Source organism: Chiloscyllium plagiosum, unplaced genomic scaffold (assembly GCF_037043375.1).
Source record: "Chiloscyllium plagiosum isolate Xiang-an unplaced genomic scaffold, Cpla_swu_hap1 HiC_scaffold_39, whole genome shotgun sequence".
Classification (NCBI taxonomy): Eukaryota; Metazoa; Chordata; class Chondrichthyes; order Orectolobiformes; family Hemiscylliidae; genus Chiloscyllium; species Chiloscyllium plagiosum.
The window spans coordinates 30,887,396-30,914,825 of NW_028270177.1; the positions used below are offsets into that span (position 1 = coordinate 30,887,396).

Sequence of the window (27,430 nt, forward strand, 5' to 3'; positions counted from 1 at the left end):
AGCACAGCAGGTCAGGCAGCATCCAGGGAACAGGAGATTCGACGTTTCGGGCACAGGCCCTTCCTGAAGAAGGGCCTGTGCCCGAAACGTCGAATCTCCTGTTCCCTGGATGCTGCCTGACCTGCTGTGCTGTTCCAGCAATAAAGTTTCAACTTTGATCTCCAGCATCTGCAGACCTCACTTTCTCCTCGAATGAGGCCTGGAGCAGTGTGAGGGAAATGAGTCTTGGAGCAGTGTGAGGGGAATGAGGCCTGGAGCAACATGAGGGGAATGAGGCCTGGAGCAGCATGAGGGGAATGAGGCCTGGAACAATGCGAGGGAAATGAGGCCTGGAGCAGTGCGAAGCGAGTGTGGCCTGGAGCAGGTTGAATGGAATGAGGCCTGGAGCAGCGTGAGGGGAAATGAGCTACAATGCAATGCAAGGGGAATGATGCCTGGAGCAGCACGAGGAGAATATCGCCTGGGTCAGTGCAAGGGGAATGTGGCCTGGAGCAGTGTGAGGGGAATGTGGCCTGGAGCAGGGCAAGGGGAATGATGCCAGGAGCAGCATAAGACGAATGAGGCCTGGAGCAGCACGAGGGGAATGAGGCCTGGAGCAGCACGAGGAGAATGAGGCCTGGAGCAGGGTGAGGGGAATGAGGCCTGGAGCAGTGTGAGGGGAATGAGGCCTGGAGTATCATGAGGAGCAGTGTGTTCTGGTGCAGCACGAAGGGAATGAGGCCTGGAGCAACATGAAGGGAATGAGGCCTGAAGCACTGTGAGGGGATGAGGCCTGGTTCGTGCAAGGGGAATGAGGCCTGGAGCAGTGTGAGGGAAATGAGTCCTGGAGCAGTGTGAGGGGAATGAGGCTTGGAGCAACATGAGGGGAATGAGGCCTGGAGCAGCATGAGGGGAATGAGGCCTGGAACAATGCGAGGGAAATGAGGCCTGGAGCAGTGCGAAGCGAGTGTGGCCTAGAGCAGGCTAAATGGAATGAGGCCTGGAGCAGCGCGAGGGGAAATGAGCTACAATGCAATGCAAGGGGAATGAGGCCTGGAGCAGCATGAGGAGAATATTGCCTAGGCCAGTGCATGGGGAATGAGGCCTGGAGCAGTGTGAGGGAAATAAGCCCAGGAGCAGGGCAAGAGGAATGAGGCCTCAAGCAGGGAAAGGGGAATGTGGCCTGGAGCAGGGCGAGGGGAATGATGCCTGGAGCAGGGCGAGGGGATTGAGGCCTGGAGTAGGGCGAGGGCAATGTGGCCTGGAGCAGTGTGAGGGAAATGAGTCCTGGAGCAGTGTGAGGGGAATGAGGCCTGGTGCAACATGAGGGGAATGAGGCCTGGAACAATGTGAGGGAAATGAGGCCTGGAGCAGTGCGAAGCGAGTGTGGCCTGGAGCAGGCTGAATGGAATGAGGCCTGGAGCAGCGCGAGGGGAAATGAGCTACAATGCAATGCAAGGGGAATGAGGCCTGGAACAGCATGAGGAGAATATCGCCTAGGCCAGTGCGAGGGGAATGAGGCCTGGAGCAGTGCGAGGGAAATGAGCCCAGGAGCAGTGTGAGGGAAATGAGTCCTGGAGCAGTGTGAGAGTATTGAGGCCTGGAGCAGTGGGATGGGAATGATGCCTGGAGCAGTACGAGAGCAATGAGGCCTGGAGCAGTGTGAGGGGAATGAGGTCTGGAGCAACATGAGGGGAATGAGGCTTGGAGCAGCATGAGGGGAATGAGGCCTGGAACAATGCGAGGGAAATGAGGCCTGGAGCAGAGCGAAGTAAATGTAGCCTGTAGCAGGCTGAATGGAATGAGGCCTGGAGCAGCTTGAGAGGAATGAGGCATGAATTATTGCCAGGGGAATGAGGCCTGGAGCAGTGTGAGGAGAATGAGGCCTGGAGCAGCGCGAGGGAAAATGAGCCACAATGCAATGCAAGGGGAATGTGGCCTGGAGCAGCACGAGGAAAATATCGCCTAAGCCAGTGCGAGGGAAATAAGGCCTGGAGCAGTACGAAGGAAATGTGCCCAGGAGCAGGGCAAGAGGAATGAGGCCAGGAGCAGGGCAAGAGAAATGAGGCCTGGAGCAGGGCAAGCGGAATGTGGCCTCAAGCAGGGCAAGGGGAATGTGGCCTGGAGCAGTGTGAGGGGAATGAGGCCTGGAACAGGGTGAGGAGAATGAGGCCTGGAGCTGGGCGAGGGGAATGTGGCCTGGAGCAGCATGAGGGGAATGGGGCCTGGTGCAGTGCGAGGGGAATGAGGCCTGGAGCAGGTCGAGGGGAATGTGGCCTGGAGCAGGGTGAGAGGAATGAGGCCTGGAACAGGGTGAGGGGAATGAGGCCTGGTGCAGTCCGAGGGGAATGAGGCCTGGTGCAGTGAGAGGGAAATGAAGCCTGGAGCAGGGCGAGTGGAATGAGGCCTGGAACAGGGTGAGGGGAATGAGGCCTGGAGCAGGGTGAGGGGAAGTGAGTGCCCGTACCACACAAAGCGAATGACACCTGGAACAGTGCAACTTACCTTGTTGCAGCTGAGTGCCAGCGAGGAGTGGACTGGAGGCTGGAGCAGGACAGTCGTTAGACTTGGGCCTTGTGCTGGTGGTCAGACCACATGCTGAACTGTTGCTATTGGAAATCTCTGCCAGACTGTAATGTCAGTCCTATAACTACCTTATTTCTAACTTAATTTTAAGTAATGCTGCTGTAAGTAATGCTGCTATTTTTCCTCTTAGTCCGCTTTGTATCCAAGATTTGTACATGTACCCAAAATAGAGCCATTAAAGGCAGCCATTGTTAAAACTTTTCACTGTACTCCTGTAGTTCTGTACTGGAGTATACGTGACAATAAAGAAATACTATTTTCCACATTCTATATCATTCCACCACTTGTAGGCAGCAAGTTTCACCCAATTGCTCTTGTTTTGTGAAAAAACATTCTTTCTCACCTTATCATGAAAAGCTTTGTGCCTGTGCTAAATGAAACAACAATACAGAAGCACAGTGAGCCTGGTATTTCTGGATGATGGGGTGAACCATAAAAAGGGAAAAAAAAATCAATGCTGAGTACATGCAAGTGGGTTTAGAGTGAGTGAGTGCTTTGACAGCAAATGGAGAGGTGGAGATACAGCTGAGTCCAGTCCCTGAATACATAGTGTCCTTGCAGTAACATTATAGTGATGGTTGCTGATGCAGCCTGACTTACAGCATTCCAATGCAAAAGCATTTAGTGAATGGATTAGAGACATACCAATAGAGTTCTTAGAGGCTGGCACCAATGTCTGCAATGTATGGTGAGTACACAGTATGCCCTGAGATGTTGTGCTAAATACCCAACATGGAGGTCCTTTGGAGCAAGTAGCGAGCTGAAGTAGTCACTCTGACTTCCATGTCAAAACGTTTTGACGAGTAACTTGTTTGGGAAAATAGGAAGCTGAACATTAATGAGGCAAATTGTGCTGTTAATAAAGCATTTAACAAACTATAATCCCCTTAAATTGCGAACTTGCTGCTGCCTAGCAAGAAACATGGCCACCATTCAGCAAACAGCAAGTTGCTCCTAACATCACCATTGGATTTTCCACATGATTCTGCCACAAATCTCACTATTGCCAATGTGGCTCAGGCCCACAAAAGCTCACAAAATTCCAAATATATGGGTTGGTTAGACAATAAGAGGTTCCATGTTCCAAATGTCTTGCTTCATTGCTTCTTGCCTCAAGCTATAGCAACTTTAATACTTCCACCAAACGCTGAATAATGAAATTTGTCAAACATTTGAATTCTCATTAGTTATATTAATGACTATTTTATATTTGTTGCCCTGGTTTTGCATTCTCCACAAGGGAAATCATTTTCTCTCCAACTTGCCTAGTTTACACCACTGTAATTTTTAATGGCTTGTAATCTCAAGAATGAAGGGACTTATCATTGAGATCCTTGAATCTCAGGCCAATCTTTAGAGTAATATCAATTATCCATTACCAGAGTATTCTTGCTAATTAAACATCAATTGATTAAAAATTTATCAAGGGGCATCAATGGTCTTGGGTTATTATTGCTAGGTTATTAATCCAGAAATTCAGCTAATGTTCTGGGGACCTGGATAAAAATCCCACCAGGGCAGATTATGGAATTTGAATTCAATAAAGAATGGGGAATTAAAGGTCTAATAATAACCATGAAACCAATATCAACTGTTGGGAAAAATCCATCTGGTTCACTGATGACCTTTAGGGCAGGAATCTGTCATCCTTCCTCAGTCTGGCCTACATGTGACTCCAGACCCACAGCAATGGGGTTGACTCTTAACTGCGCTCTTGACAATTAGGAATAGGCAATATACGTCTCATGAGTGCATTAGGAAAAGATATTTAGTTGTGAAATCTTTTGTTAACCGATTCTCAAATCTTTTAATTAATTACAGGTTGTCAACTTGAAAATGCTTTATTTACCCCTACTTTCTGTTTTCTCTCTGTTAACCATTTATCCATTCCTATTAATACATTACTCCCAAACCCATGGACCCTTACCTGCGTAACTTCCCAAGTGAAGACAGTAACATCACGATAACATGGTTTGGAGCATTTACCAGTATGTTTGCTTTATATTGGTATTATCATCTTTCCAGAAGGTCTATGAACCAACGATGAATCAGCCATTGATCTCTATACAGCCTTCTCACATTCTGCATCAGTCAGCTGCATCCAGCTTATTTTATCAGTCATCTATTTTCTCCCTTGCTTCCTTCTCCTCCTTTTTCCATTGATCTAACCTCCAATAACTGTCTGTATCTACCAGCAGCTCCAATGATCTCAGTATTGAATCATTGTCTCTTTCATAATAAACACTGTGGGTGGCACAGTGGCTCACAGTGTCAGGGCCTCAGGTTCGATTCCATCCTCAGGTGGCTACCTGTGTGGAGTTTGCACATTCTCCCCATTTCTGCCAGGTGCTCCAGTTTTCTCCCACAGTCCAACAATATGCTAGGTAGATGGATGCTGCCTGACCTGCTGTGTTTTTCCAGTGCCATACTTTTTGACTTATGCTAAATTACCCCTTTGTGTTCAGGAATGTATAGGTTTGGTGCAGTAGCCTTTGGAAATGCAGGGTTACGGGGATAGGGTAGGGGGATTAGTCTGGGTGGGATGCTCTTCAGAGGGTCAGTATGGACTTGTTGGGCTGAATGGCCTGCTTCCACACTGTGATTCAGCTTTTCTCTAGCCACTTCCAGCACTTCATCACTAAGCTTTCTGTGTGGAAAGGCTATCAGACCATTCTCTTATGTGTCCACATCTCGGATGAATTCAGCATTCCATTAGTCTACTTGTTTGTTGCCCATGTCTCCAGGGTATGTGACAAATGGCAAAATTTATTTTTAGATTCAGGCTCAGTTCCTGTTACAACACATCCATCAGTCCTACGTAGGAAATCTAGATTGCAGAATTCACAAAACATTAGTTGTATACAGTGGACCTAAACATAAATGGATGGAGTTAGTGTCCTCATGAATCAATTAAGGTCACCTTACAGACTAAGTTTCATGGATTGCAGTTTAAAATGTATAGCCATCAAGATAAAGTTTGACTAACTTATCTGAAGTGGTGTTCTGCACCATGGCAGTCAGAGTCCTAGAGATGTACAGCACAGAAAAAGAGACCCTTTGGTCTAATTCATCCATGCTGACCAGATATCCGAAATTAATCTAGTCCCAATTTGCCTGCATTTGTCCCATATCTCTCTAAAGTCTTCCTATTCATATACCCATCTAGATGCCCTTTAAATGCTGTAATTATACCAGCCTCCACCACTTCCTCTGGCAGCTCGTTCCACACACACACACCACCCTCTGTATGAAAAAGTTACCCCTTAGGTCGGGTTTATATCTTTCCCTTCTCACTTAAACATATGCCCTCTAGCTCTGGATTCCCCTACTCTGGGGAAAAGACCTTGTCTATTTACCCTATCCATGTCCCTTATGGTTTTATAAACTTCAACATAGCCATCCCTCAGTCTTGGATGCTCCTGGGAAAACAGCCCCAGCCTGTTCAACCTCTCCCTATATCTTGAACCCTCCAACCCTGGCAACATCCTTGTAAATCTTTTCTGAACCCTTTCAAGTTTCACAACATAGAGTCGTACAGATGTACAGCATGGAAACAGACCTTCGGTACAACCCGTCCATGCCAAACAGATATCCCAACCCAATCTAGTTCCACCTGCCAGCAGCTTTCCTATAGTAGGGAAATCAGATTTGAATGCTGTATTCCAGAAGTGTCCAATATCAAGTCAATGTTGGTACTTAGGAACCAGGTTCCTCTCAAAGCTTTGAGGCTGGATTGTTAGTTCACAGAGCAGTGTGATGCCAACAGTGTGGGTTCAATTCCCAGGACTGGTTTGAGGTTACCAAGAAGAGCTCTCCTTCTCAAACTCCTCTCTCTCCTGGTTAATTCACCACCAGTTGCCTGTCTCTGATGGGAGAAGTCCCTATAATCTAGTAAGACTATGGTGACACAACAATAGGGACATACAAGATGAAGGGACTATTGACAGCAGTTTTTATGGAAAGGTTATTGGTGCAAAGTACCTTTGTGTTTTGTACCGAATGACCACACACAGAAAGACAAATTGGAAAACATTGCCGAGAAACCTGTGTGGCATGGTGGCACAGTGGTTAGCACTGCTGCCTCACTGCGCCAGAGACCCGGGTTCAATTCCCGCCTCAGGCGACTGACTGTGTGGAGTTTGCACGTTCTCCCCGGGTCTGCGTGGGTTTCCTCCGGGTGCTCCGGTTTTCTCCCACAAGTCACAAAGATGTGCAGGTCAGGTGAATTGGCTGTGCTAAATTGCCCGTAGTGTTAGGTAAGGGGTAAATGTAGGGGTATGGGTGGGTTGCGCTTCGGTGGGTCGATGTGGACTTGTTGGGCCGAAGGGCCTGTTTCCACACTGTAATGTAATCTAAAATCTTAACCACAGCCAGAGTGTGAGCTTACAAGGGCTTAGAGAAGAGATTGGAACAAGGTCTGTCCATGTTTTAATAAAGCAGCATTTCAGTCTCAGAGAAAAAGACAGCTCCTGCTCACAAACCTTCACTGATGAAAATTTACACGGATTTGTATTCCACATTTTATACAGATATGTAAACATGTTGAACTACTCCTGGAGCTAGATATTAGAGGAGGCGCTTTGATGTTAAATTTCCAACCTATGTTTGTTAATGTCACACTGAAAATTGGAGTAATTAAATATGATTTATACAGAAAATATTGGCCTCCTAATGAAAGTGTAATTGATCATTTGTAGTATCCTTTCACTGTGATTTCTGACAAAACACACCCAGGTGTCTTGGGAGAAGGAGAACTGCCAGCTGGCTAACACTTGCCTTGTCTTTGGTTTTACAAGAAAGCAACATACTGCTGCATTCTGAGAAGTGATAGCACATCAAAGTTCTTGGTTGTATTCACAAGAAGCCACCAAACACTCCAGCCTCGCTGACCCCTCAGATCAAGGACTGGCCAGTACTGCCCCACTGCTGTGCTGCTACGAATTCATTTATATGCGTTGGGCACTGCATCAATACATCTTGTAAAGAACCAAGCACTGTGTGAACACTAAACACATTCCTGTTTGCCAAGTTGGCCCTTTCATGTTGCTTTGCCTCGGCTTCATTTAATAAGCTCTTTGATTTTATATCAGCTAGCTTATAGTATGGCTTCTTTGTTCTTTTGTTGTTCAGACAGTGGGAAGTCATTCAGAGTCCCTGAAATAAAAACCCATGCGCAATGGCAGCTGGCCAAACACATTGTAAGTAATTAAAGAAAAATGTGGGCAAAACAGTCTTTTAAAGAATTAATTTTTCTATGCATTTCATCTCATGAACACTCGATTAGGTTTGGCAATTTACAAAAAAAATGTAAGTGGTTGTTATGCGAATTAGTCTGGACAGCTCCACATTCACAACAGAACTCAAAATTTGGGTCTAGATCAGAGTGGTGCTGGAAAAGCACAGCAGGTCAGGCAGCATCCGAGGAGCAGGGAAATCGACGTTTCGGGCAAAAGCCCTTCATCAGGAATAGAGGCAGGGAGCCTGCAGAGTGGAGAGATAAATGAACTCAAAATTTGGTCAACTCAGTTGAAGTTAAGGACTTTTCAATTCCTTCACTGAATGTTAACGTTGCTGGTGAGGTCTGTATTTATTGGCCGTTCCGAAAAGCTATTGTGAAGGTTCGCTGTGCCACAGTTATGAATCATCCTGGGGTGGGGAGTCCAGATCTAGAGGGCATAGGTTGAGGGTGAGAGGGGAAAGATATAAAAGAGACCTAAGAGGCAACTTTTTCACTCAGAGGGTGATACGGGTATGGAATGAGCTGCCAGAGGAAGTGGTGGAGGCTGGTACAATTGCAACATTTAAAAGGCAACTAGATGGGTATATGAATAGGAAGGGTTTGGAGGGATATGGGCCGGGTGCTGGCAGGTGGGACTAGATTGGGTTGGGATATCTGGTCAGCATGGACTGAAGGGTCTGTTTCCATTCTGTATATCTCCATGACTCTACGACATGCACATTATAACGTATACCAATAGTGCCATTTCAAGTGGACTATTTTGGCCACAACTGTATAGCGTGTGACTTGGAGGGAAACTTGTATTTGATATAGTGATGTTCCCATGCATCTGCTGTCTCAGTCCTTCTAGGTTTTAAAGTTTGGAGGTTACTACCTAAGGTCCTTTGGTGAGTTTCTGCAACGTATCTTGGTAGATGGGATACATTGCTGTTGCTGAGCATTTGTGGTGGGGCGAGTAAGTTTTGAGGGTGAAGTGGGCTGCTTTTTCCTGGATGGTGTTGAACTTCTTGTGTGTTGTTGGAGCTGCACTCGTTCAGGGAAGTGAAGTATTGTTTCTCACTTTTAGTCTGCAATGAATTGTTTTCATTCCAGGAGTGAATTCCTACTCCAAGAGTTTGAAAGAGTTCCATCGGCTAGTTCTTCACATCGAGTCATAGAGTGATACAACCCGGAAACAGATCCTTCGGTCTAACCAGTCCATGCCGACCATAATCCCAAACTAAACTAGCCCCAGCTGCCTGTGCTTGGCCCATATCCCTCCAAATATTTCTTATTTGTGCACTAATCTAACTGTCTTTTAAATATTGTAACTGTACCTGCATCCACCACTTCCTCTGGAAGTTCATTCTATACATGATCCACTTTGTGTTAAAAAAAATTGCTCCCGTGTCCTTTTTAGTCCTCTCATCTTAAAAATATGCCCCCTTGTCTTGAAATCCCCCATCCGAGGGAAAATACACCTGCCATGCATCTTATTTATACCCCTCATGATTTTATAAACCTCTATGAGGTCACCCCTCAACCTCCTACACTCCAGCGAAAGAAGTCCCAGACTATCTAGCCTCTCCTTACAACTCAAACTCTCCATTCCTGGCAAATCTTTTCTGATACCTCTCCAGCTTAATAATATCCTGCCTATAACAAAGCAACCGGAACTGAACACAGTACTCCAGAAGAGGACTCACCACCCTTCAACTTTGACAACTTCAACATAACATCCCAACTCCTATACTCAAAGGTCTGAGCAATGAAGGCAAGTCTGCTAAATGCCTTCTTAACCTAAGTCTATTAACCTGTGGTGCAAATTTGAAACAATTACGCACCTGAACCCCTAGGTCTCTCTGTTCTACAACATCACCCAAGGCTCTGTTTGTAATTGTATAAGTCCTGCCCTTGTTCATTTTACCAAAATGCAATAGCTCACATTTGTCATAACTAAATTCCCCTCTTCAGCCCATTGACCCAATTGATGAAGATGAATTGAATTGAATTGAATTTAGTGTCACGTGTGCCAAGGCACAGTGAAAGGCTTTCTCTTGCGAGCAATACAGGCAGATCACATGGTTACATAGCGTAGATAAGTAGATAACAGGTAAACAGCGGCAAAAACAAAAATACACAGGTACAGGCAAATGGTAAGAGTTTGTGAGTCCATTCAGTATTCTAACAACAGTAGATCTCTTTGTAATCTTAGATGGCCTTCTTCACTGTCCACTATACCACCAATTTCAGTGTCTTCTGTAAACATGCCTTTATAGTCTATAATCATTTATTTAAATGGCAAACAAAAGTGGACTCAGTACCGATTCTAGTGGAACACTGCTGGTCACAGGCATCCAATCAGAAAAGCAATCTTTCACCATCACTCTCTGCCTCCTGCTGGTAAGCCAATTGGCAAGCCCACCTTGAATTTCCTGTGATCGAACTTTACTAATTAATCTACCACGCAGAACCTTGTCAAAGGCTTTACTAAAGTGCAAGTAAACAACACTGTCATCAATTTTCTTGGTTACTTACTCAAAAAACTCAATCAAGTTTGTGGCACACTTAAATTAGATTGTCAAGTCTTCATCTCGTACGAGTTGGATGGAACATGTTCACATGGACCTTGGTGAAGTGAGCTTTGAGTATTATGCCCTGCCTGATGAAACCAATGATTTATTTGATGTGAGAAACATATGCTCAGGATGGAATTTCACAGATTCAGCTTCATCCATTGGCTCTAACATCTGTCTCTGTTCTTTTGGCTTTCCTATGGAAAATGGAATGTAAAATATGGGAAGTAGGGATTTAGTAGTGTCTAATCAGGATGCTCGAGCCATCATAGTGTAGAGTAAGCTTGTGGTAGACCAGCAGTCTTTTACTGCCTGTCGAAGTTTTATTTTATTCAGTCCCTTGAGTCACTCTGCCATGAAATTAGATCATGGTCAATCTCTTGTCTTAGTTTGATCCTTGTAATCTAGTTCTGTACCCTAAACATATTACAGAATGTTATCAAGCTTGGTTTTAGGTCTTTCAACTGACCCAGCCTTTTTGAGGGAGGGGTAGTGGTTAACCGCATGTAATAGTTTGCAGAACTGTTTGATCTGTGAGCAGATAACTTCAAAAAGATCAGCTGAATTTTTATATTGAAGTATAAGACGATTGTTAGCCTCACCTTGCTGAAGCAAAACAATTGTACAAATATGGCAATGTGACTCAGAAAATTATCAGCTATTTTATTTCCCTCTGCAAACAGTGAAGAAGAGTTTGCTATTCTGATAACTGACACAGATTAGTAAAGCGTGGAGGTGAATTGACCTTCAGCTGAAATGAAAACCTCAACACCGTTCTGACTGGGTGCCATTAATGTTCATCTGAAGATAATGGAGCCATAGAAATATCAGAATGGTTATAGTGAAAATAGGCCAAGCCTCAGAAATCGGCTACAAAATCTTTTGAGGATTCATGAAGGGACAAACATAAAACCATCCAGTAGATATAATATATTGGATTTCAGAAAATATTTAATTAGGTTCCACATCTGAGGACATGGAGTTATAAGTGAAGTACTTGAATTTAATTAAAAATGATCCAGGCAGTAGGAACTTAAAGGATAAAGGTCTATGCTGCTGACAGCCATACATATCATTCCAAGAGTATCTGCCTGACTCTCCATTGGTTATAAATGATAAACTGTGTTCTACATCAGCAATATTCTCACATTTTTATTGCTATTAAATGCATAATTAAATGGTAAGCATAGAAAAGGCAAAATGATAGTCAAGGATAAACTAAACAGGTGGATTAAATTATAACTGGTAACACCTTTTACAAATAACTAATCACTTGGGAGTTTGTCATTGATCAACAGAAAACGTTATGGTGTAGGTGAATATGTTTTGGCAAAGACAGGAGCTAATTTTCAGAATTATGGCCAAGAAAGGAAAGGGCCTGCATTTATGTAGCATCTTTCATGTTTAGATTACTTACAGTGTGGAAACAGGCCCTTTGGCCCAACAAGTCCACACCAACCCGCCAAAGCGCAACCCACCCAGACCCATTCCCCTACATTTACCCCTTCACCTAATCTGATGAGCAATTTAGCATGGCCAATTCACCTAACCTGTACAGTTTTGGATTGTGGGAGGAAACTGGAGCACCCGGAGGAAACCCACGCAGACACGGGAAGAATGTGCAAACTCCACACAGTCAGGCGACTGAGGCAGGAATTGAACCCGCATCTCTGGCGCCATGAGGAGCAGTGCTAACCACTGTGCCACCGTGCTGCCCACAGTTAGTAAGTCCTAAAGTACTTTGCAATCAATGAAATACTGTTTTATTTGAAGTGTGGTTGCTGTCGTATCGTAAGAAACACACCAACCAAATTAAATGTTAGAATTGTACATTACAAATGTCTGGTCTGACAAAAAAAAACACTCTAAATCTAGACTAGTCCCACTTTCCAACACTTGGTCTAATGTTATGACATTTCAAGTGCTCATCCAAGTACCTTTTAAAGGTTGTGAGATTTCCTGTTTCAAACTCTAAACAATAAGGTCCCTCAGATAGCGATGTGACTAGATTTTTTATTCTCATTCATGGCATATATATTTCACTAGCTTTGACCAAAATTTATTTCCCAACCTGTGTGGGTGGGTGGTAAGTTGCCTTCTTGAAACAGTACAGTCTCTGTGATTATGGTACTTCCACAATATTGTTGAGGAGTGAGTTCCAAGATGATTAAGACTTGACAACATAGCTCCAAGTCAGAATAGTGTGTCAATGGAAAAGGAATCTGGAGCCATTAATACCTTTGAACATCAAAGTGACATTGATGAGGTTCCGCTTGTTAGGTTGTCTGGCACATTGTGTACTGAAAATGTCACTTGTCACTCATTAACCCATGTCTGGATGTTGTCAATACCTTGATGCATTCAAGTACGGACTGTTTCATCCAGAAACTAACAGAAATTTGGAACTCCTGTCTCGAAGAAAGGTTATTGAGGGTCAAATGTAAATTTCAAAAATGAGATGAATCGATTTTTGTAAGGCAACAGTAATAAATGCCACAAAAACAAGGCAGGGAAATTAAATCCAACGATAGAACAGGCTAGAGAGCTGTTCCCATATTCTTTTTACTGTTTAATGTCTGTCTTCTCTGTATTCCACCCCCAATATTTATCATTTCAAATCTTTTGACATCAATATTCAGTGGATAACTACCAATTTATTTGTTCTCTTTAAATCACATACATTTGTGTCATCTTCAAATGTTGCTATTGCACCCTTGTATCTGAAATAGACCTGAAATAGAGATAATGGGGAAATAGTGACTTGGTTAATGACTCCAGGAGAGTTGGCCATGATAGGGACTTCAATAATAACCATTAAACGCAATGTTTGTCATAACTTTGTGTCATGACCATTAAAGGCTCAACCAATCTATAACTCTAAACATGGATTGCATTCAGAATATAAATAAAAGAGTGTTCTAGAAAATTAAAAATGGGTTCCAAAAGAGACCCAGTAGATGGCTACTGAAGGTCAGGTGACTTTTGGTCTTTCTGCCTCAAGTCTCCAAAAAGTTCCGAGTTGAATAACTGTGGGTGGAAGTCCCCCTTGAAAGGACATGCATACCGAGAATCTGACAAAAATACACCTGCTTTTATTTATGGTTTACTCAAAACTCAATATCTATAGAGTCCCAAATGCTTTGTCTCTGAATCCACTTTTAAGAACAGAGAGCTAAAGAAATCATTTCATCAAAAGTTGATATGAATGACCATTGTCTAATTCCCATTGAGTAGCAGTGGATTTCGACATCCAAACCATTCTGAGTGGTCAGTAGCAGTTACTCGTGACTGAAGCTGGTTTCAGATAATGAGTCTTGTTATCCCAAAAACGAGATCGCACCTGGTCAGTTTGCAGAAATAGCATCAGGGAGGAAAAGGTGCAAATATCTAACATTAAAAACCTGGAGATACCTCCATCTTAAAGTGTCCCAGCACTTCAGTTTGAAGTTTTCCCAATGCAAAAACTTGACCTCATGGTAAGAAAAACTACAAGTGACAGATGTCATGACCTGCAGAACATACAACTCTTTGAGCTATAATGATTCCTCCTGGTGGGACTACTGTATAAGTCAGATCTCAGAATGAAATTTGGCCTGATTGTTTTCTTAGTTATTAGTGCTCAATCATTAAAACATAGTCACACGTGGCTGTTGAGTTTCTTTAGCAACAGAACGAAGTTTACTACATAAAAGAAGATTAAAAAAACACTATTCAGGTTTCAAACACAGCACAAAGATACTCAAATACACAATAAAACAAACTCTCATCTATTCCACATCATCACTTTATAGTGATTCAAATCTGGAGACATTAAGCCTTCACATCAAATTTTTAAGTTCAATAAATTTGATTTTTTCCAATTCTTTCCTGTGAACTGTGAAATATTCTTACATGAATACAATAAGCTTATATTTTCTCAGCTTTTTAATAACCTGCAGATTTCCAACCAAACTGTTCTGGTCTGAAAGTTTCACAAACTGAACTTTTTTTTATTGAAGTAAATGTACTATTTCTGATGTAGTGTAGGCTCTTATTTTATAAGGAAATTATAATTGCTTCTGACAAAAATCAGGTTTCCTCCAAACTATTCAAAAACTGTTAATCTCTTGGTTTCCTCACTGAAGTCCCAGCCTTGATTATCCTGAATCAAAAGTAAACTCATGAGCCATATTGTTATAAACCAAAACAGTACAAGCAATCTTCCATTAACACCCGGGAGAGGTCCCAGCTCTCTGACACAGGTCATTGTTCCAGAAGGATTGTCTGACTTAGTTATTATTTGGAAACCTTTCAGAAAAGTAACAAATCCTGCATACCAAAATTCAAACTCTAAAATTTATATCTATACAATATATATATCAATCAGACACCTTTCATTAAAGAGAAAATTCTGAAATAATCTTGATATAAGGCTCTAGCCATTCAAACCACACAGGCTACCCTTTTGGAATGGGAATACCTTCTTCAATGAGCCCATGATGAAGATAAGGAGAAAGTGAGGTCTGCAGATGCTGGAGATCAGAGCTGAAAATGTGTTGCTGGAAAAGCGCAGCAGGTCAGGCAGCATCCAGGGAACAGGAGAATCGACGTTTCGGGCATAAGCCCTTCTTCAGGAAGAAGGGCTTATGCCCGAAACGTCGATTCTCCTGTTCCCTGGATGCTGCCTGACCTGCTGCGCTTTTCCAGCAACACATGATGAATAGAATCCATAGTGTGGAAGCAGGCCATTCTGTCCATTAGGTCCACACTGACCCTTTGAGAACATCCCACCTTACCCCTGTAACCCTGCATTTCCCATGGCTAACTCATCTAGCTTGAACACCATAGACACTATGGGCAATTTAGCATGGTCAATCCATCTAACCTGCTCATCTTTGGACTGTGGGAGGAAACTGGAGCACCAAAAGGAATCCCACACAGACATGGGAAGAACATGCAAACTCTGCATGGACAGTTGCCCAACGGTGGAATCAAACCTGGGACCTTAATGCTGTGAGGCAGCAGTGCTAACCACTGAGCCATTGAGCCACCGTTCCACACCACAAATATTTTTTCTATGATGAGCCAAACATATGGACAATGAACTATTCTTTTATTTAGATCTATAAAATGCACTATCCTCTTTAACTGTAAATTTTATGAGTGTGAGTGCTGAGTGATGGATGTAGCAATAAACGTTTGGGCTGAATGTATAAACACATAAGCCTTCTTATTTGAAGCCAGGAAAGCCTCGTTCATTAGAAAGTGACCACACGCTCAGGTTGAGAAACTCACATGGATTCCTTTAAAAGAAACACACTCATTTGAACAGTTAAAACAAGGAAACAAGGGTTTCAATTCTCTCCCTACCCTAATCGTAACTGTGAATGTGCCATTATCCATCAATTTGTATGAATAAATATTTTTCAATCTTTTCACCGTTCTCTGCTAGTCATTGTCTGCTCCTCATGTGGTCTTCACATTAAGAGAAGAATGTTTCTTTTTCTGCTCAACCAAAGCCAAAGATGGAGCTAGCCATGAAATGCTTTTCATTTCCAAATTCACTGAGCAGTCACTTTGGTGCCAGCAACCTTCACTATCTCATCCTGAATGATTTCTCACTGCAGATGACTGCAAACGTTTACAATCCAAACTCAAATTATAACCTTCACACAACTAGTGCTTTATTGCTGAACCATCACTGGAGTATTCCTTGTTTAATGTGCAAGGGAGGGTCATGGTCTCCAGGCAATTGGAATGAATCCATTGAATGCCTTTGTGGAAAGCAGCTTGGCTGCACAAATTGTATTATGCTGATCTGGAGAGAATTCATCTATCCTAGCCTTGACTCGAGAGTCAATGAAAATTTCAAGTTGGGGCCAAAACCTACAAGTTGCTGCCAAATAAGTTGATAATTCACATTTGAGTTTTCATTCTAATCCTTTTACAAATATGATCACCTCAACAAGCATGAGAAACCATTCCTGAAATTCAGAGTGATACAGTCATAGAAACGTATACAGGATGGAAACAGACCCTTTGGTCCAACTTGTCCATGCCGAGCTTATATCTTAAATTAATTTAGCCCCATTTACCAGCACTTGCCCCATATCCCTCCAAACCCTTCCTATTCATATACCCATCCAGACACCTTTTAAATGTTGCAATTGTACCAGCCTCCACCACTTCCTATGGCAGCTCATTCCATACACGTACCACCCGTTGCGTGAAAAAGTTACTCCTTAGGTCCCTTTTAAACCTTTCCCCTCTCACCTTAAATCTATGACTTCTAGTTTTGGACTCCCCCACCCCTAGGAAAAGACCGGCTATTTACCCTATCCATGTCCCTCACAATTTTATAAATCTCTGTAAGATCACCCTTCAGTCTCCGATGCTCCAGGGAAAACAGGCCCAGCCTATTCAGCCTCTCTCTCTAGCTGAAATGCTCCAATTCTAGGAACATGCTTGTAAATCTTTTTGGAATTCTTTCAAGTTTCACAACATCCTTACTATAGCAGGGAGATGAGAATTGCACGCAAAATTCCAACAGTGGCCTAACCAATGTCCTGCACAGCTACAACATGACCTCTCAACTCCTGTACTCAAAACTCTGAACAATAAAGGAAAGCATACCAAACACCTTTTTCACTATCCTATCTACCTGTGACTCCACTTTCAAGAGCTATGAACCTGCACTCCAAGGTCTCTTTGTTCAGCAACATTCCCTAGGAAGTTACCATTAAGTGCGTAAGTCCTGCCTTGATTTGTCTTTCCAAATGCAGCACCTCGCATTTATCCAAATTAAACTCCATCTGCCACTCCTCAGCCCATTGGCCCAACTGATCAAGATCCTATTGTAACCTGAGGTAACCATCTTTGCTGTTCACTGCACCTCCAATTTTTGTGTCATGGGTAAACTTACTAACCATACCTCATATTCATACTCAAATCATTTATATAAGTGATGAAAAGCATATAAGCCATTTTCTCTGTTAATTCTTTGAAACAAATGGCTTTAAAGGTGTTGGATTCTCCAGAGTTTGAACAGATATTGAAATGTTGAATGAGATTTAATTTAATCTGAGGAAAAGATTTCTTTTCTTTGTATGCAGTCACTCAGAGTCGAGGATGAGACCATAGGACCATGAGACATAGGAGCAGAAATTAGACCATTCAGCCCATCGAGTCTGCTCCATCATTCAATCATGCCTGATAAGTTTCTCAACCCCATTCTCCTGCTTTCTCCCTGTAACCCTTGATCCCTTTGATACTCGAGAATCTATCTGTCTCAGTTCACTCGGTTCAAGGGGTTCTAAAAAGATAAGTCCAACTCGGGATCAACAGATTCTGCTACATGTATGGTAAATGGTTATTACAGAGTTGGATGGTTGGGTTTTTTTGGAGGTTTGTGTGTTCCCTAATGCAGTCTCTTCATGTGTCCTGTGCCTTTCCAAATGAGCCTTCACCATTTTGGTTGGATACAAACCTGGATCTCCCACGAGTTAGTGACTATATATGACCTTTTAAAAAGCTTATGACCTTTTCACTGTTGTAAGAACAGTGTGGAAGCAGGCCATTCTGTCCATTTTGTCTGCACCGACCCCCCTGAAGAGCATCCTATCCAGCCGCACCCCTATCCTATCCCCAAATCCCCACATTTCCAATCTACTTAACTTGCACACCTTTGGATTATGGAAGGAAAGTGGAGCACCCAGAAGAAATCCACGCAGACATGGGCAGGATGTACAAACTCCACGCGGACAGAACCAAACCTGGGTCCCTGGTGCTGTGAGGCAGCAGGGCTAACTACTGAGCAACTGTGATGCCCATAACAACATAAGATCTAGGAGCAGGAGTAGGCCGTCTGGCCTCATCAAGCCTGCTCTGCCATTCAATAAGATCATGGCTGTTCTTTTCATGGACTCAGCTCCGCTTACCCCCCAGATCACAATAACCCTTAATTCCTTTACTGTTCAAAAATCTATCTATCTTTGTCTTTTAAACATTCAATGGGGTAGCATGAACAGCTTCACTGGGGAGGGAATTCCACAGATTCACAATCCTTTGGTGAAATAGTTCCTCTTCAGCTCTGTCCTAAATCTGCTCTCCCTGTTCTCAGATTGTGGGCAACACTGGCAAGGCCATAATTATTTCCATCTCAATGAGAAGGTGGGGCGATATTTCTCTTTAAATGCTTTGAGATTCTCCTGGTGAGGGTGCTCCTGAAAATATCTTAGAGAATCCCAAAGTGTTAACCAAGTTTAGAGACCATGAAGAATTAGCAATATGTTCAAATCAAGATTTTGATCAAAGTTTTAAAAAAATGCCCCAAAGCACATTACTACGGACATAAACCGGTTCACCATCTCCTTTTCAGGTTTCATTCTTTGCTGTTTTCAAAAGGAAAGTGCTGAAGATGCTGGGAATTCAAAAGGAAAAGAGGGAATGCTCAGCATTTTCAGAAGTCTGGAAGCTTCTATGGAGAGACGGAGTGTGAACACTGTTACTCTCTCCTGAGGCGCTGCCAGATTTGTTGAGCTGTTTTCAGCCCTAACCCTAAACATATCACTGGTTTCAATTTGAATCTTAACATGCTAAAAACCAATGTGTCTTTTGTTAACAATTCAGATGCAAAATTGATTCCATTGCTGATTCCTGTTCTAGCTTTGCAAATCTCTTTGCAACAACAGTAGATTGACTAACTTACATTTTGCTCTGATCAGACTGATTCCAGTTTTAAAATACAGGCACAAGGACACTCAACAATCTCCAAACTAAAGAGGCCAACATTAAATATTCACAGTTGGTTTCAATGTTGCCACTGGGGCCTAGTCTGCCATTTTAAACTGAGGCCTGACTGAAGGATGCATTAACAGAACCCGATTTTGTCAATCCTGTGCTTTATGTCCTGCCTGCAGGGTGGCATGGTGACTCAGTGGTTAGCATTGCTGCCTCACAGTGCTAGGGACCCGGGTTCAATTCCAACCTCAGATGACTGCCTAAATGGAGTTTGCACATTCTCCCTGAGTCTGCATGGGTTTCCTCTGGGTGCTCTGGTTTCTTCCACAGTCCAAAGATGTGTGGGATAGGTGAATTGGCCATGCTAAATTGCCCATATTGTTTAGGATGTGTACCTTAGGTGCATTAGTCATGGGAAATGTAGAGTAAAAGGGTAAAGGTATGGGTGGGATACTCTTTGGAGGGTCAGTGTGAACCTATTGGGCCAAATGTTTCATCACTACAGGGATTCTATTCTTTACTATGTCAGATTTTGAATAAGAAGTTTTGGCAACCAAGTTTCTTCAATAAACATGAAATGGTTACTTTGTAATGGGAAATGTAGATGTTTACCCTTCTCAGTAACCTAACACACACACACACCGCACAAACACATACACACACACCCGCACAAGCGCACACACACCCCCCGCACAAACACACACACACCCGCACAAGCACACAGACATACACACACCTGCACAAGCACACATATGCACATGCACACACATACACGCGGTAAAGGGAATAAAATGTATTTCTCTCTGCAGAGATTAACTTTGAGAAAGAAAGCACTTATAAGCAATAAGTCTTAATTCTTGAAGGCAAGAAGAATAAGGTGTAGGATGCTCAAATTGCTGTCAGCCAAGCACTGTCATCAATATAGGCAGATGTCACTAGCTCAGACAGTAAATGCAGTTTGCTCAGGCAGCACAGTATTGAGCAGTCTCGCTTCCAGATGCTCATCAAGAGGGTACAGTCAGGTATCACAGAGAATTCTCCACAAACAGGAGCAAGAGCCAGGAGCCGAGCACCTTCCTTCTTTCAGCAGCTTCCTCAACTGAATGCCGAAACCAACCCTGCAGAACGTGTTGAAACAGAACAGCCATAAAACCCAGAGGTAAAAACAGTCAGGAGCTTTCCCTGAAGTGAGTTCAAGCAACCAAGATTTGCAATTATCTGGAACCATGTAGCTTCAAAAGAAAAACCTTCTTAAAAAAACACAATCACTATCCTTTCATTGACTACTTTTAAAAAATTACAGTATCGCTATAATCTTTCAAACTCAAATCCACAAAAAAATTAATTAAGATGCTGTCGTGACAGGATTAGTAATCCAGAAGGACTGGGCAAATAATCAGAACTGTGAATTCAAAGCCTGACATTGTATAGCAACTGTGAAATGTTAATTCAGTTAATGAAGAACATTAGAAATCCCTACAAAACAGCAAGCTTTATTCGCGCAGACTGGAACAGGAAATTGATTCTTGACTTCCCTCCCTCAATTTGCTCAGCATTGCCATCTCAAAGGGCAATCAAGGATGGAAAATAAATGCTGCCTTTGCCAGTAGAACCCATGTTGTACAAAGGAGCAGAAGAATCAGCTCCACAACATTGGAAGAGGGAGCTGGAAGCTCTCTTTATCCCCATTCACACCAATCGTCTTTGCATATCCATGTTCTGCCTTAATTAGCAACACAGGACAAGAAGTGGGATTAGGCCATTCAGCCCTTCAATATGATTGTGACTGTTCTGGTTGTGATCTTAGAGTCATAGAGATGTACAGATTGGAAACAGACCCTTCGGTCCATGCCGACCAGATATCCCAACCCAATCTTGCATCACCTGCCAGGACCCGGCCCATATCCCTCCATCCCTTCCTATTCGTATACCCATCCCAAATGCCTCTTAAATGCTGCAATTAGAAACATAGAAAAAACATAGAAAAAAATACAGCGCAGTACAGGCCCTTTGGCCCTCGATGTTGTGCCGATCCAAGCCCACCTAACCTACACTAGCCCACTATCCTCCATATGCCTATCCAATGCCCGTTTAAATGCCCATAAAGAGGGAGAGTCCACCACTGCTACTGGCAGGGCATTCCATGAACTCACGGCTCGCTGAGTAAAGAATCTACCCCTAACATCTGTCCTACCACCCCTTAATTTAAAGCTATGCCCCCTCGTAATGGCTGACTCCATACGTGGAAAAAGGTTCTCATGGTCAATCCTATCTAAACCCCTAATCATCTTGTACACCTCTATCAAGTCACCCTTAAACCTTCTTTTCTCCAATGAAAACAGCCCCAAGTGCCTCAGCCTTTCCTCATACGATCTTCCTACCATACCAGGCAACATCCTGGTAAACCTCCTCTGCACCCATTCCAGTGCCTCCACATCCTTCCTATAGTATGGTGACCAAAACTGCACACAATACTCCAGATGCGGCCACACCAGAGTCTTATACAACTGCAACATGACCTCAGGACTCCGGAACTCAATTCCTCTACCAATAAAAGCCAGTACGCCATATGCCTTCTTCACCGCACTATTAACCTGGTTGGCAACTTTCAGAGATCTGTGTACATGGACACCAAGATCCCTCTGCTCATCCACACTACCAAGTATCCGACCATTAGCCCAGTACCCCATCTTTTTGTTACTCTTACCAAAGTGAATCACCTCACACTTACCTACATTGAACTCCATTTGCCACCTTTCTGCCCAGCTCTGCAGCTTATTGTACCAGCCTCCACCACTCCCCCTGGCAGCTCATTCCATACACATACTTAAAACCACTTTCTTGAATCCCTGCTTGGCCCTTAATTGGCAATTGGCACACTTGTCATTATAGAAGTTGGGATATCATCTTGTAGCTGTACAGGACATTGGTTATGCCATTTATGGAATATTGTGTTCAGTTCTGGTCTCCCTGCTAGAGCAAAGATATTGTTAAACTAAAGGGTTCAAAAAAGGTTTACAATCCTCCTAGGGTTGGAGGGTTTGAGCTATAGGGAAAAGCTGAATAGGCTGGGGCTTTATTTCCCTGGAAAGTCAGATATTACAGGGGTTTATAACAAGATATGGGGCATGGATAGGGTAAATAGTGAAGGTCTTTATGCCAGGGTAGGAGAGTCCAAAACTAGATTTAAGGTGAGAGGGAAAAGATTTAAAAGTGACCTGTGGGGCAACCTTTTCACACAAAGGTTGGTGAGTGTATGGAATGAGCTGCCTGAGGAAGTGGTGGAGGCTGGTACAATAACAACATTTTAAAGATACCTAGATGGCTATATAAATAAGAAGGGCTTAGAGTGATATGAGCCAAATGCTAGCAAACGAGACTAGATTAATTTAGGTTACCTGGGCAGCATGGATGAGTTGGACTAAAGGGTCCGTTTCTATGTTGTACATCTCTGTGACTCGTTAACTCTAATTCCCTTGTCCTTCAAAAATCTTTCAAACGCTGTCTTGACTAAATTCAGTGAACCAGCCTCCACTACTTTCCAAGGACGAAAATTTAGAGATTAATAAATCTGCAAGAGAGAGAAAAAATTTCTCATCTTTGTCTTCAAAGGGAGATACCTTATTCTTAAATCATACCTCCAAGCTCTCGTTCCCCTCACAACAGGAAACACCCGCTCAGTATTCAACGAATTCAGTCCTCTCAGGATCTATATGTTTTAATAAGCTAATTCTGGACCATTCTGCTAAATTCCTAACAGAATTGGGATAGATTCCATTGCCCCACTCTCCCCCTCATAAACAAAAAAGTGCTTTTAACTCTGTGAAGTGTTCATTGGGTTTCTGATACTACCACATTTCTCCATACAAGTTGGAACAAAATCAAGGATAGATTGTGAGAATAAAATTTCTATAAAACTGTAAAACAGAGATAACAATGTCTTTTGAAGTCGAGTCCCAGCTCTGGCTGCACATGTCTCAGGATGTATCCACGTATGGAGTCAGCTATTACAAGGGGGCATAGCTTTAAATTAAGGGGTGGTAGGTATAGGACAGATGTTAGGGGTAGGTTCTTTACTCAGCGAGTCGTGAGTTAATGGAATGCCCTGCCAGTAGTAGTGGTGGACTCTCCCTCATTATGGGCATTTAAGCGGGCATTGGATAGGCATATGGAGGATAGTGGGCTAGTGTAGGTTAGGTGGGCTTGGATCGGCGCAACATCGAGGGCCTAAGGGCCTGTACTGCGCTGTATTCTTCTATGTTCTATGTTCTATGTATCAAGTCAGGTTTGTTTTACTCCATCTGCCCCGTCATTGGCTTTCAACAGAAAGCAAGCACTTCATTAGCCAATCAGATGATTCTTGTTGTCAATGACATTTTCCGTCCCATCTCTGAGATTATTTTAACAAAAAAAACGAAAATGTTTTGCAAGGAATTTTTTTATTGTCATTATAATTTTTTTTCCCAGCGTTGCCAACAGTAGCGTCCTAGAATTTAGTTTTTAATTCCTGGAGATTTCAGGTCAGTCCAGGAGGGTTGGCAACTTTTCTTTGAAAATTATCAACAACGTACAATTCAAGCACAAATGGTAAGATTTGCATTTATGTCACAGCGTTCACTTCCCAAAGTATTTTATAGTTAATGAAGTGCTTGAGATGTAGGCACCTTTGTGATGTAGACAAATGCATCTGCCAATTGGCAGCTGTCACAACAGCAAATTGACCAAATAATGTGTTTTTGAGTGTTGGTTGATGTAAAAATATTGTCTAGGCCGTAGGGGATGAGGCCTCTTGCTCTTCTTGCAACAACATCATGGAATCTTTTACAGTCACCTCAGACATCTAATATTTCGTCTAAAGGATAAATCAAATTTAAAACATTTCTAGAATGAAGCCAACAATGAAAAGCTCTGGAACTGTTGAAATAGTTCCAGAAAGAGCATAAAACTCATATTTGCTACAGGAAATCGAAATACAATTTCATATTTTGTCTGCTAAAATATTTAGTGCAATATGTAAGAGGACAGATATTTCCTGACAACACAATGTGAAATGGATCAGGCACTGTCTTGTGGAACCCAAATATTCAAAAATACTCACCCATAGTTGAGAGTCTCTGACTGGATTTGTTTTTCCCTTTTCATTCATGGGATTTTGGGCTTTGCGGCGAGGCCAGTATTTATTTCCCATGACTCCTTGCCCTTGAGCAGGTGATGGTGAGCTGCCTTCTTGAAGCTAATGGGGTCATCTTGCTGTAAGTTGACCCACAATGCCTTTAAGGAGGGAATTTCCGGATTTTAACCCAGCGACACGGAAGGTATGGTGATATATTTCCAAGTCAGGATGGTGAGTGTCTTGGAAGCAAATGTGCAGGTGGTGGTGTTCCCATGTATCTGCTGCTCTTGTCCTTCCAGATGGAAGTGGTCTTGGACTTGGAAGGTGCTGTCTAAGGAATATTTGGTGAATTTCTGCAGTCATCTTGTAGATATTGCACATTGCTGCTGCTGAGTCTCGGTGGCGGAGGGAGTGAATACTTGTCGGTGTAGTGTCAATCAAATGGGCTGCTTTGTCCTGGATGGTGTCAAGCTTCTTGAGTAATGTTGGAGCTGCACTCATCCAAGCAAGTGGGGAGTATTCCATCACCCTCCTTCCTTGTGCCTTGGAGATGATAATTGGGCTCAAGGAAGTCAGGAGGTGAGTTATTTGGTGCAGATTCTTAGTTTTCCAGTTAGAACACATTCTCATGAAAGGATGCATTTTAGTTTTGTTGCATAAATAAATTAACAGATTTCTCATTACAAAGTTGGTGCTGTCAATATTTCTGCCTGAAATTAATTAAGAGGTGGGTTGTCCTGAAAAATTCCAATTGTGACAAATTGGGGCTGTGGACTTCTGTTAAAGCTTATGTTCCTGTAACAGTTGGAAATACATTGACTGTGCTCCTCAGGGAGATGTTAAGTCTGTGTCATAGTGGAGCCATTTTCTGGTCTTTAGGTAACTGATGAATTTCAGTTTGAGCTCTCATTAACATTGGATCAAGCTTTCTACAAACAGCACAATGCTTTGCTTCATCTTCCTAGCCCCAGCATCAACCCTGCTCAATCATGGTCTCAACAGTTATAGATTTGGAGGTTTAGAGGTTCAGCAGCAGTCAACATTGACCAGAAACTCAACTGTATCAGTTACATGAATGCTGTGTCTACAAGATCAGGTCAGGATCAAGGCATGCTGTGACAAAATGGCTCACCTCCTAACTCCTCAAAGACTTCCCACCACTTACACGGTGCAAGTCAAGAATGTAGGGGAAGACTCATCACTTGCCTGGGTGTGTACAAAGGCAATATTCAATACTCCACTACTCAACACTGTTCAGGATAAAGCAGCTCATTTAACCAATGATATAGAAGTCTACACCATCCCCATTCATTGTGAATGTAGTGTATAACATCTATAGATTGCACTGTGGTATCCTCAATGGCACATCCCAAAACCACACTTTGTAGCACCTGTCATCAGTAGGTCCATGGTAACACCATCAACTTCAAATTGAATTACAAGCGACATACCATCCTGACCTGGAAATGCAACTCTGTCCCTTCATTGTTACTGGATCGGAATCTTTGATCTGCTGATTAATCATTGGCAGTAAACCTTCACTACATGGACTACAGTGGTTCAAAAAGAAAGCTTCCTACCATCTTCTCAAGAGCAATGAGGGATGGACAATGAATTCTGTCTCTATTAGTGATGCTTGTAATGTGTATGTGTGAATTCAAAAGATATATAACAGGGATCAAATCCTGAAGATCAAAAGAGATCCTCATACCCTTTCAGCAGCTATTAGAACCAGTCTGTGGTTTGTCTTCAAAACTGGACAGAAATCAGCGTTTAGCACATTGGAGGGATCTACATCGGGCGTCTGGTGTCATTCCCAGCACTTCAATAATCTCAGGGTCCATGCCTGATTGTGGCTGAGAGATGAACCGGACTCACATTTATCTTTTTTGTGAGGAGTTTTGTCGAGGAGTTATGCTTATTGTGATGCCAAATCCCCCCACTCCCAATCAGTGGTCAATTGGTGTCTTCTTTCTCTGCAGTCATTATGTCACAAACATTGCATAAAAACATAATTAATTTATGGTTATTTACAATTTACTGTTATTCATTTGTTTCTCCCTCTCTGACGAGACAGTGGACTCAAGGTGTGACATGGACCCCGGAGCACTGGTGGAACTCTAGAACATGGAGAATGTCTACGTCGAATGTAAATATTCTCCATGACCTTAGAGAGGGAGTTTCAGTGGAAGAGTTAATTAAAGGACTTAAGATGCAGGAGCTCTGCCATTCCACAAGATCATGGCTGATGCTTGATCTCAACTTCACTTTATTACAGAATCTCCAAATTCTAGATACACTGAAAGACAAAAAAATCTATTGTATGATTGATTGATTTTATTTATTGTCACGTGTACCTAAGCACAAAGAAAAGTTTTGTGAGCAGTACAGGCAGACCAGAGTAAGCAAGGACATAGGGTGAACGCAAAACTTCGACAGAGTAACGCATACAGGTTACACCACATGAGATGGATGCTAGGTGAGATCGACATTAACAAGATCGGCATTATTTGAAGTTAGAGAGTCCATTCATCACTCTAATAAAGACAGGGACCTCAACCTCGGTGGGTAAGGCAATATTTGACTATCAGAGTCCAGACAATCTGTGTGTTCAGAAAACAAACCAAGGCAGAAGGGGCAAATATTCCATGCCGTATACAGGTAGCCCCCAAGAGTTCCATTCTTGAATCTGTTTGCTAATTGACTTGTGCAGCAGACAGACCACAATGCAGGACAATGTAAAATAACTGTTCATAAATCCAGGAAGTGTTTATCTGTCAGATCTTTAAAATTACACCCTTATATGTGATCATGTTCATAAATATGAGCGTTTTTAAATCAGGGACCCCTGATTACCTTAATCACTTTGTACAACTTGGAAGACTTGTAATGCATTCAAGCAATTAATTAATGCCTTAATATTTATTTTGCTATCCGTAGGCACTTGAATTCTGTGCATTTTCAATGCAATTGGATGAAGTTGCTCTTGTAATCTCTGACGGACAATATGCCTACGGTCACACTGGGAGGTAAGGTCATATTTTCATGTCTGTCGAGAGATTGTGGCTGAGAGATGTTAAAAGCCTGAACTTCCACGGTGTTGGTTCAGCAGACAATCATAAAGAAGACTAGAAATACGGGCAAAAGTGAAAATAGTCATCAGCAGTCGACTCATTTTTGAAATATGGTTCATGTCGATAAGTAAAATATAAATGTGAGCTTTTATTTATAGTAAAGAAC

The 27,430-nt window shown here is 42.7% G+C and overlaps 1 protein-coding gene across 2 annotated transcripts in view; it reads left to right on the top strand.

Annotated features, from left to right (window-relative positions):
• Positions 1–27,430, top strand: part of fkbp16 (FKBP prolyl isomerase 16) — a 191,755-nt gene that overhangs the window by 16,212 nt on the left and 148,113 nt on the right. For both annotated transcript variants that reach the window (XM_087981241.1, XM_087981240.1), the window contains exon 3: positions 27,131–27,219. In XM_087981241.1, coding sequence (XP_087837367.1) covers positions 27,131–27,219 — 89 coding nt within the window. The remainder of the gene's footprint in view (positions 1–27,130; positions 27,220–27,430) is intronic.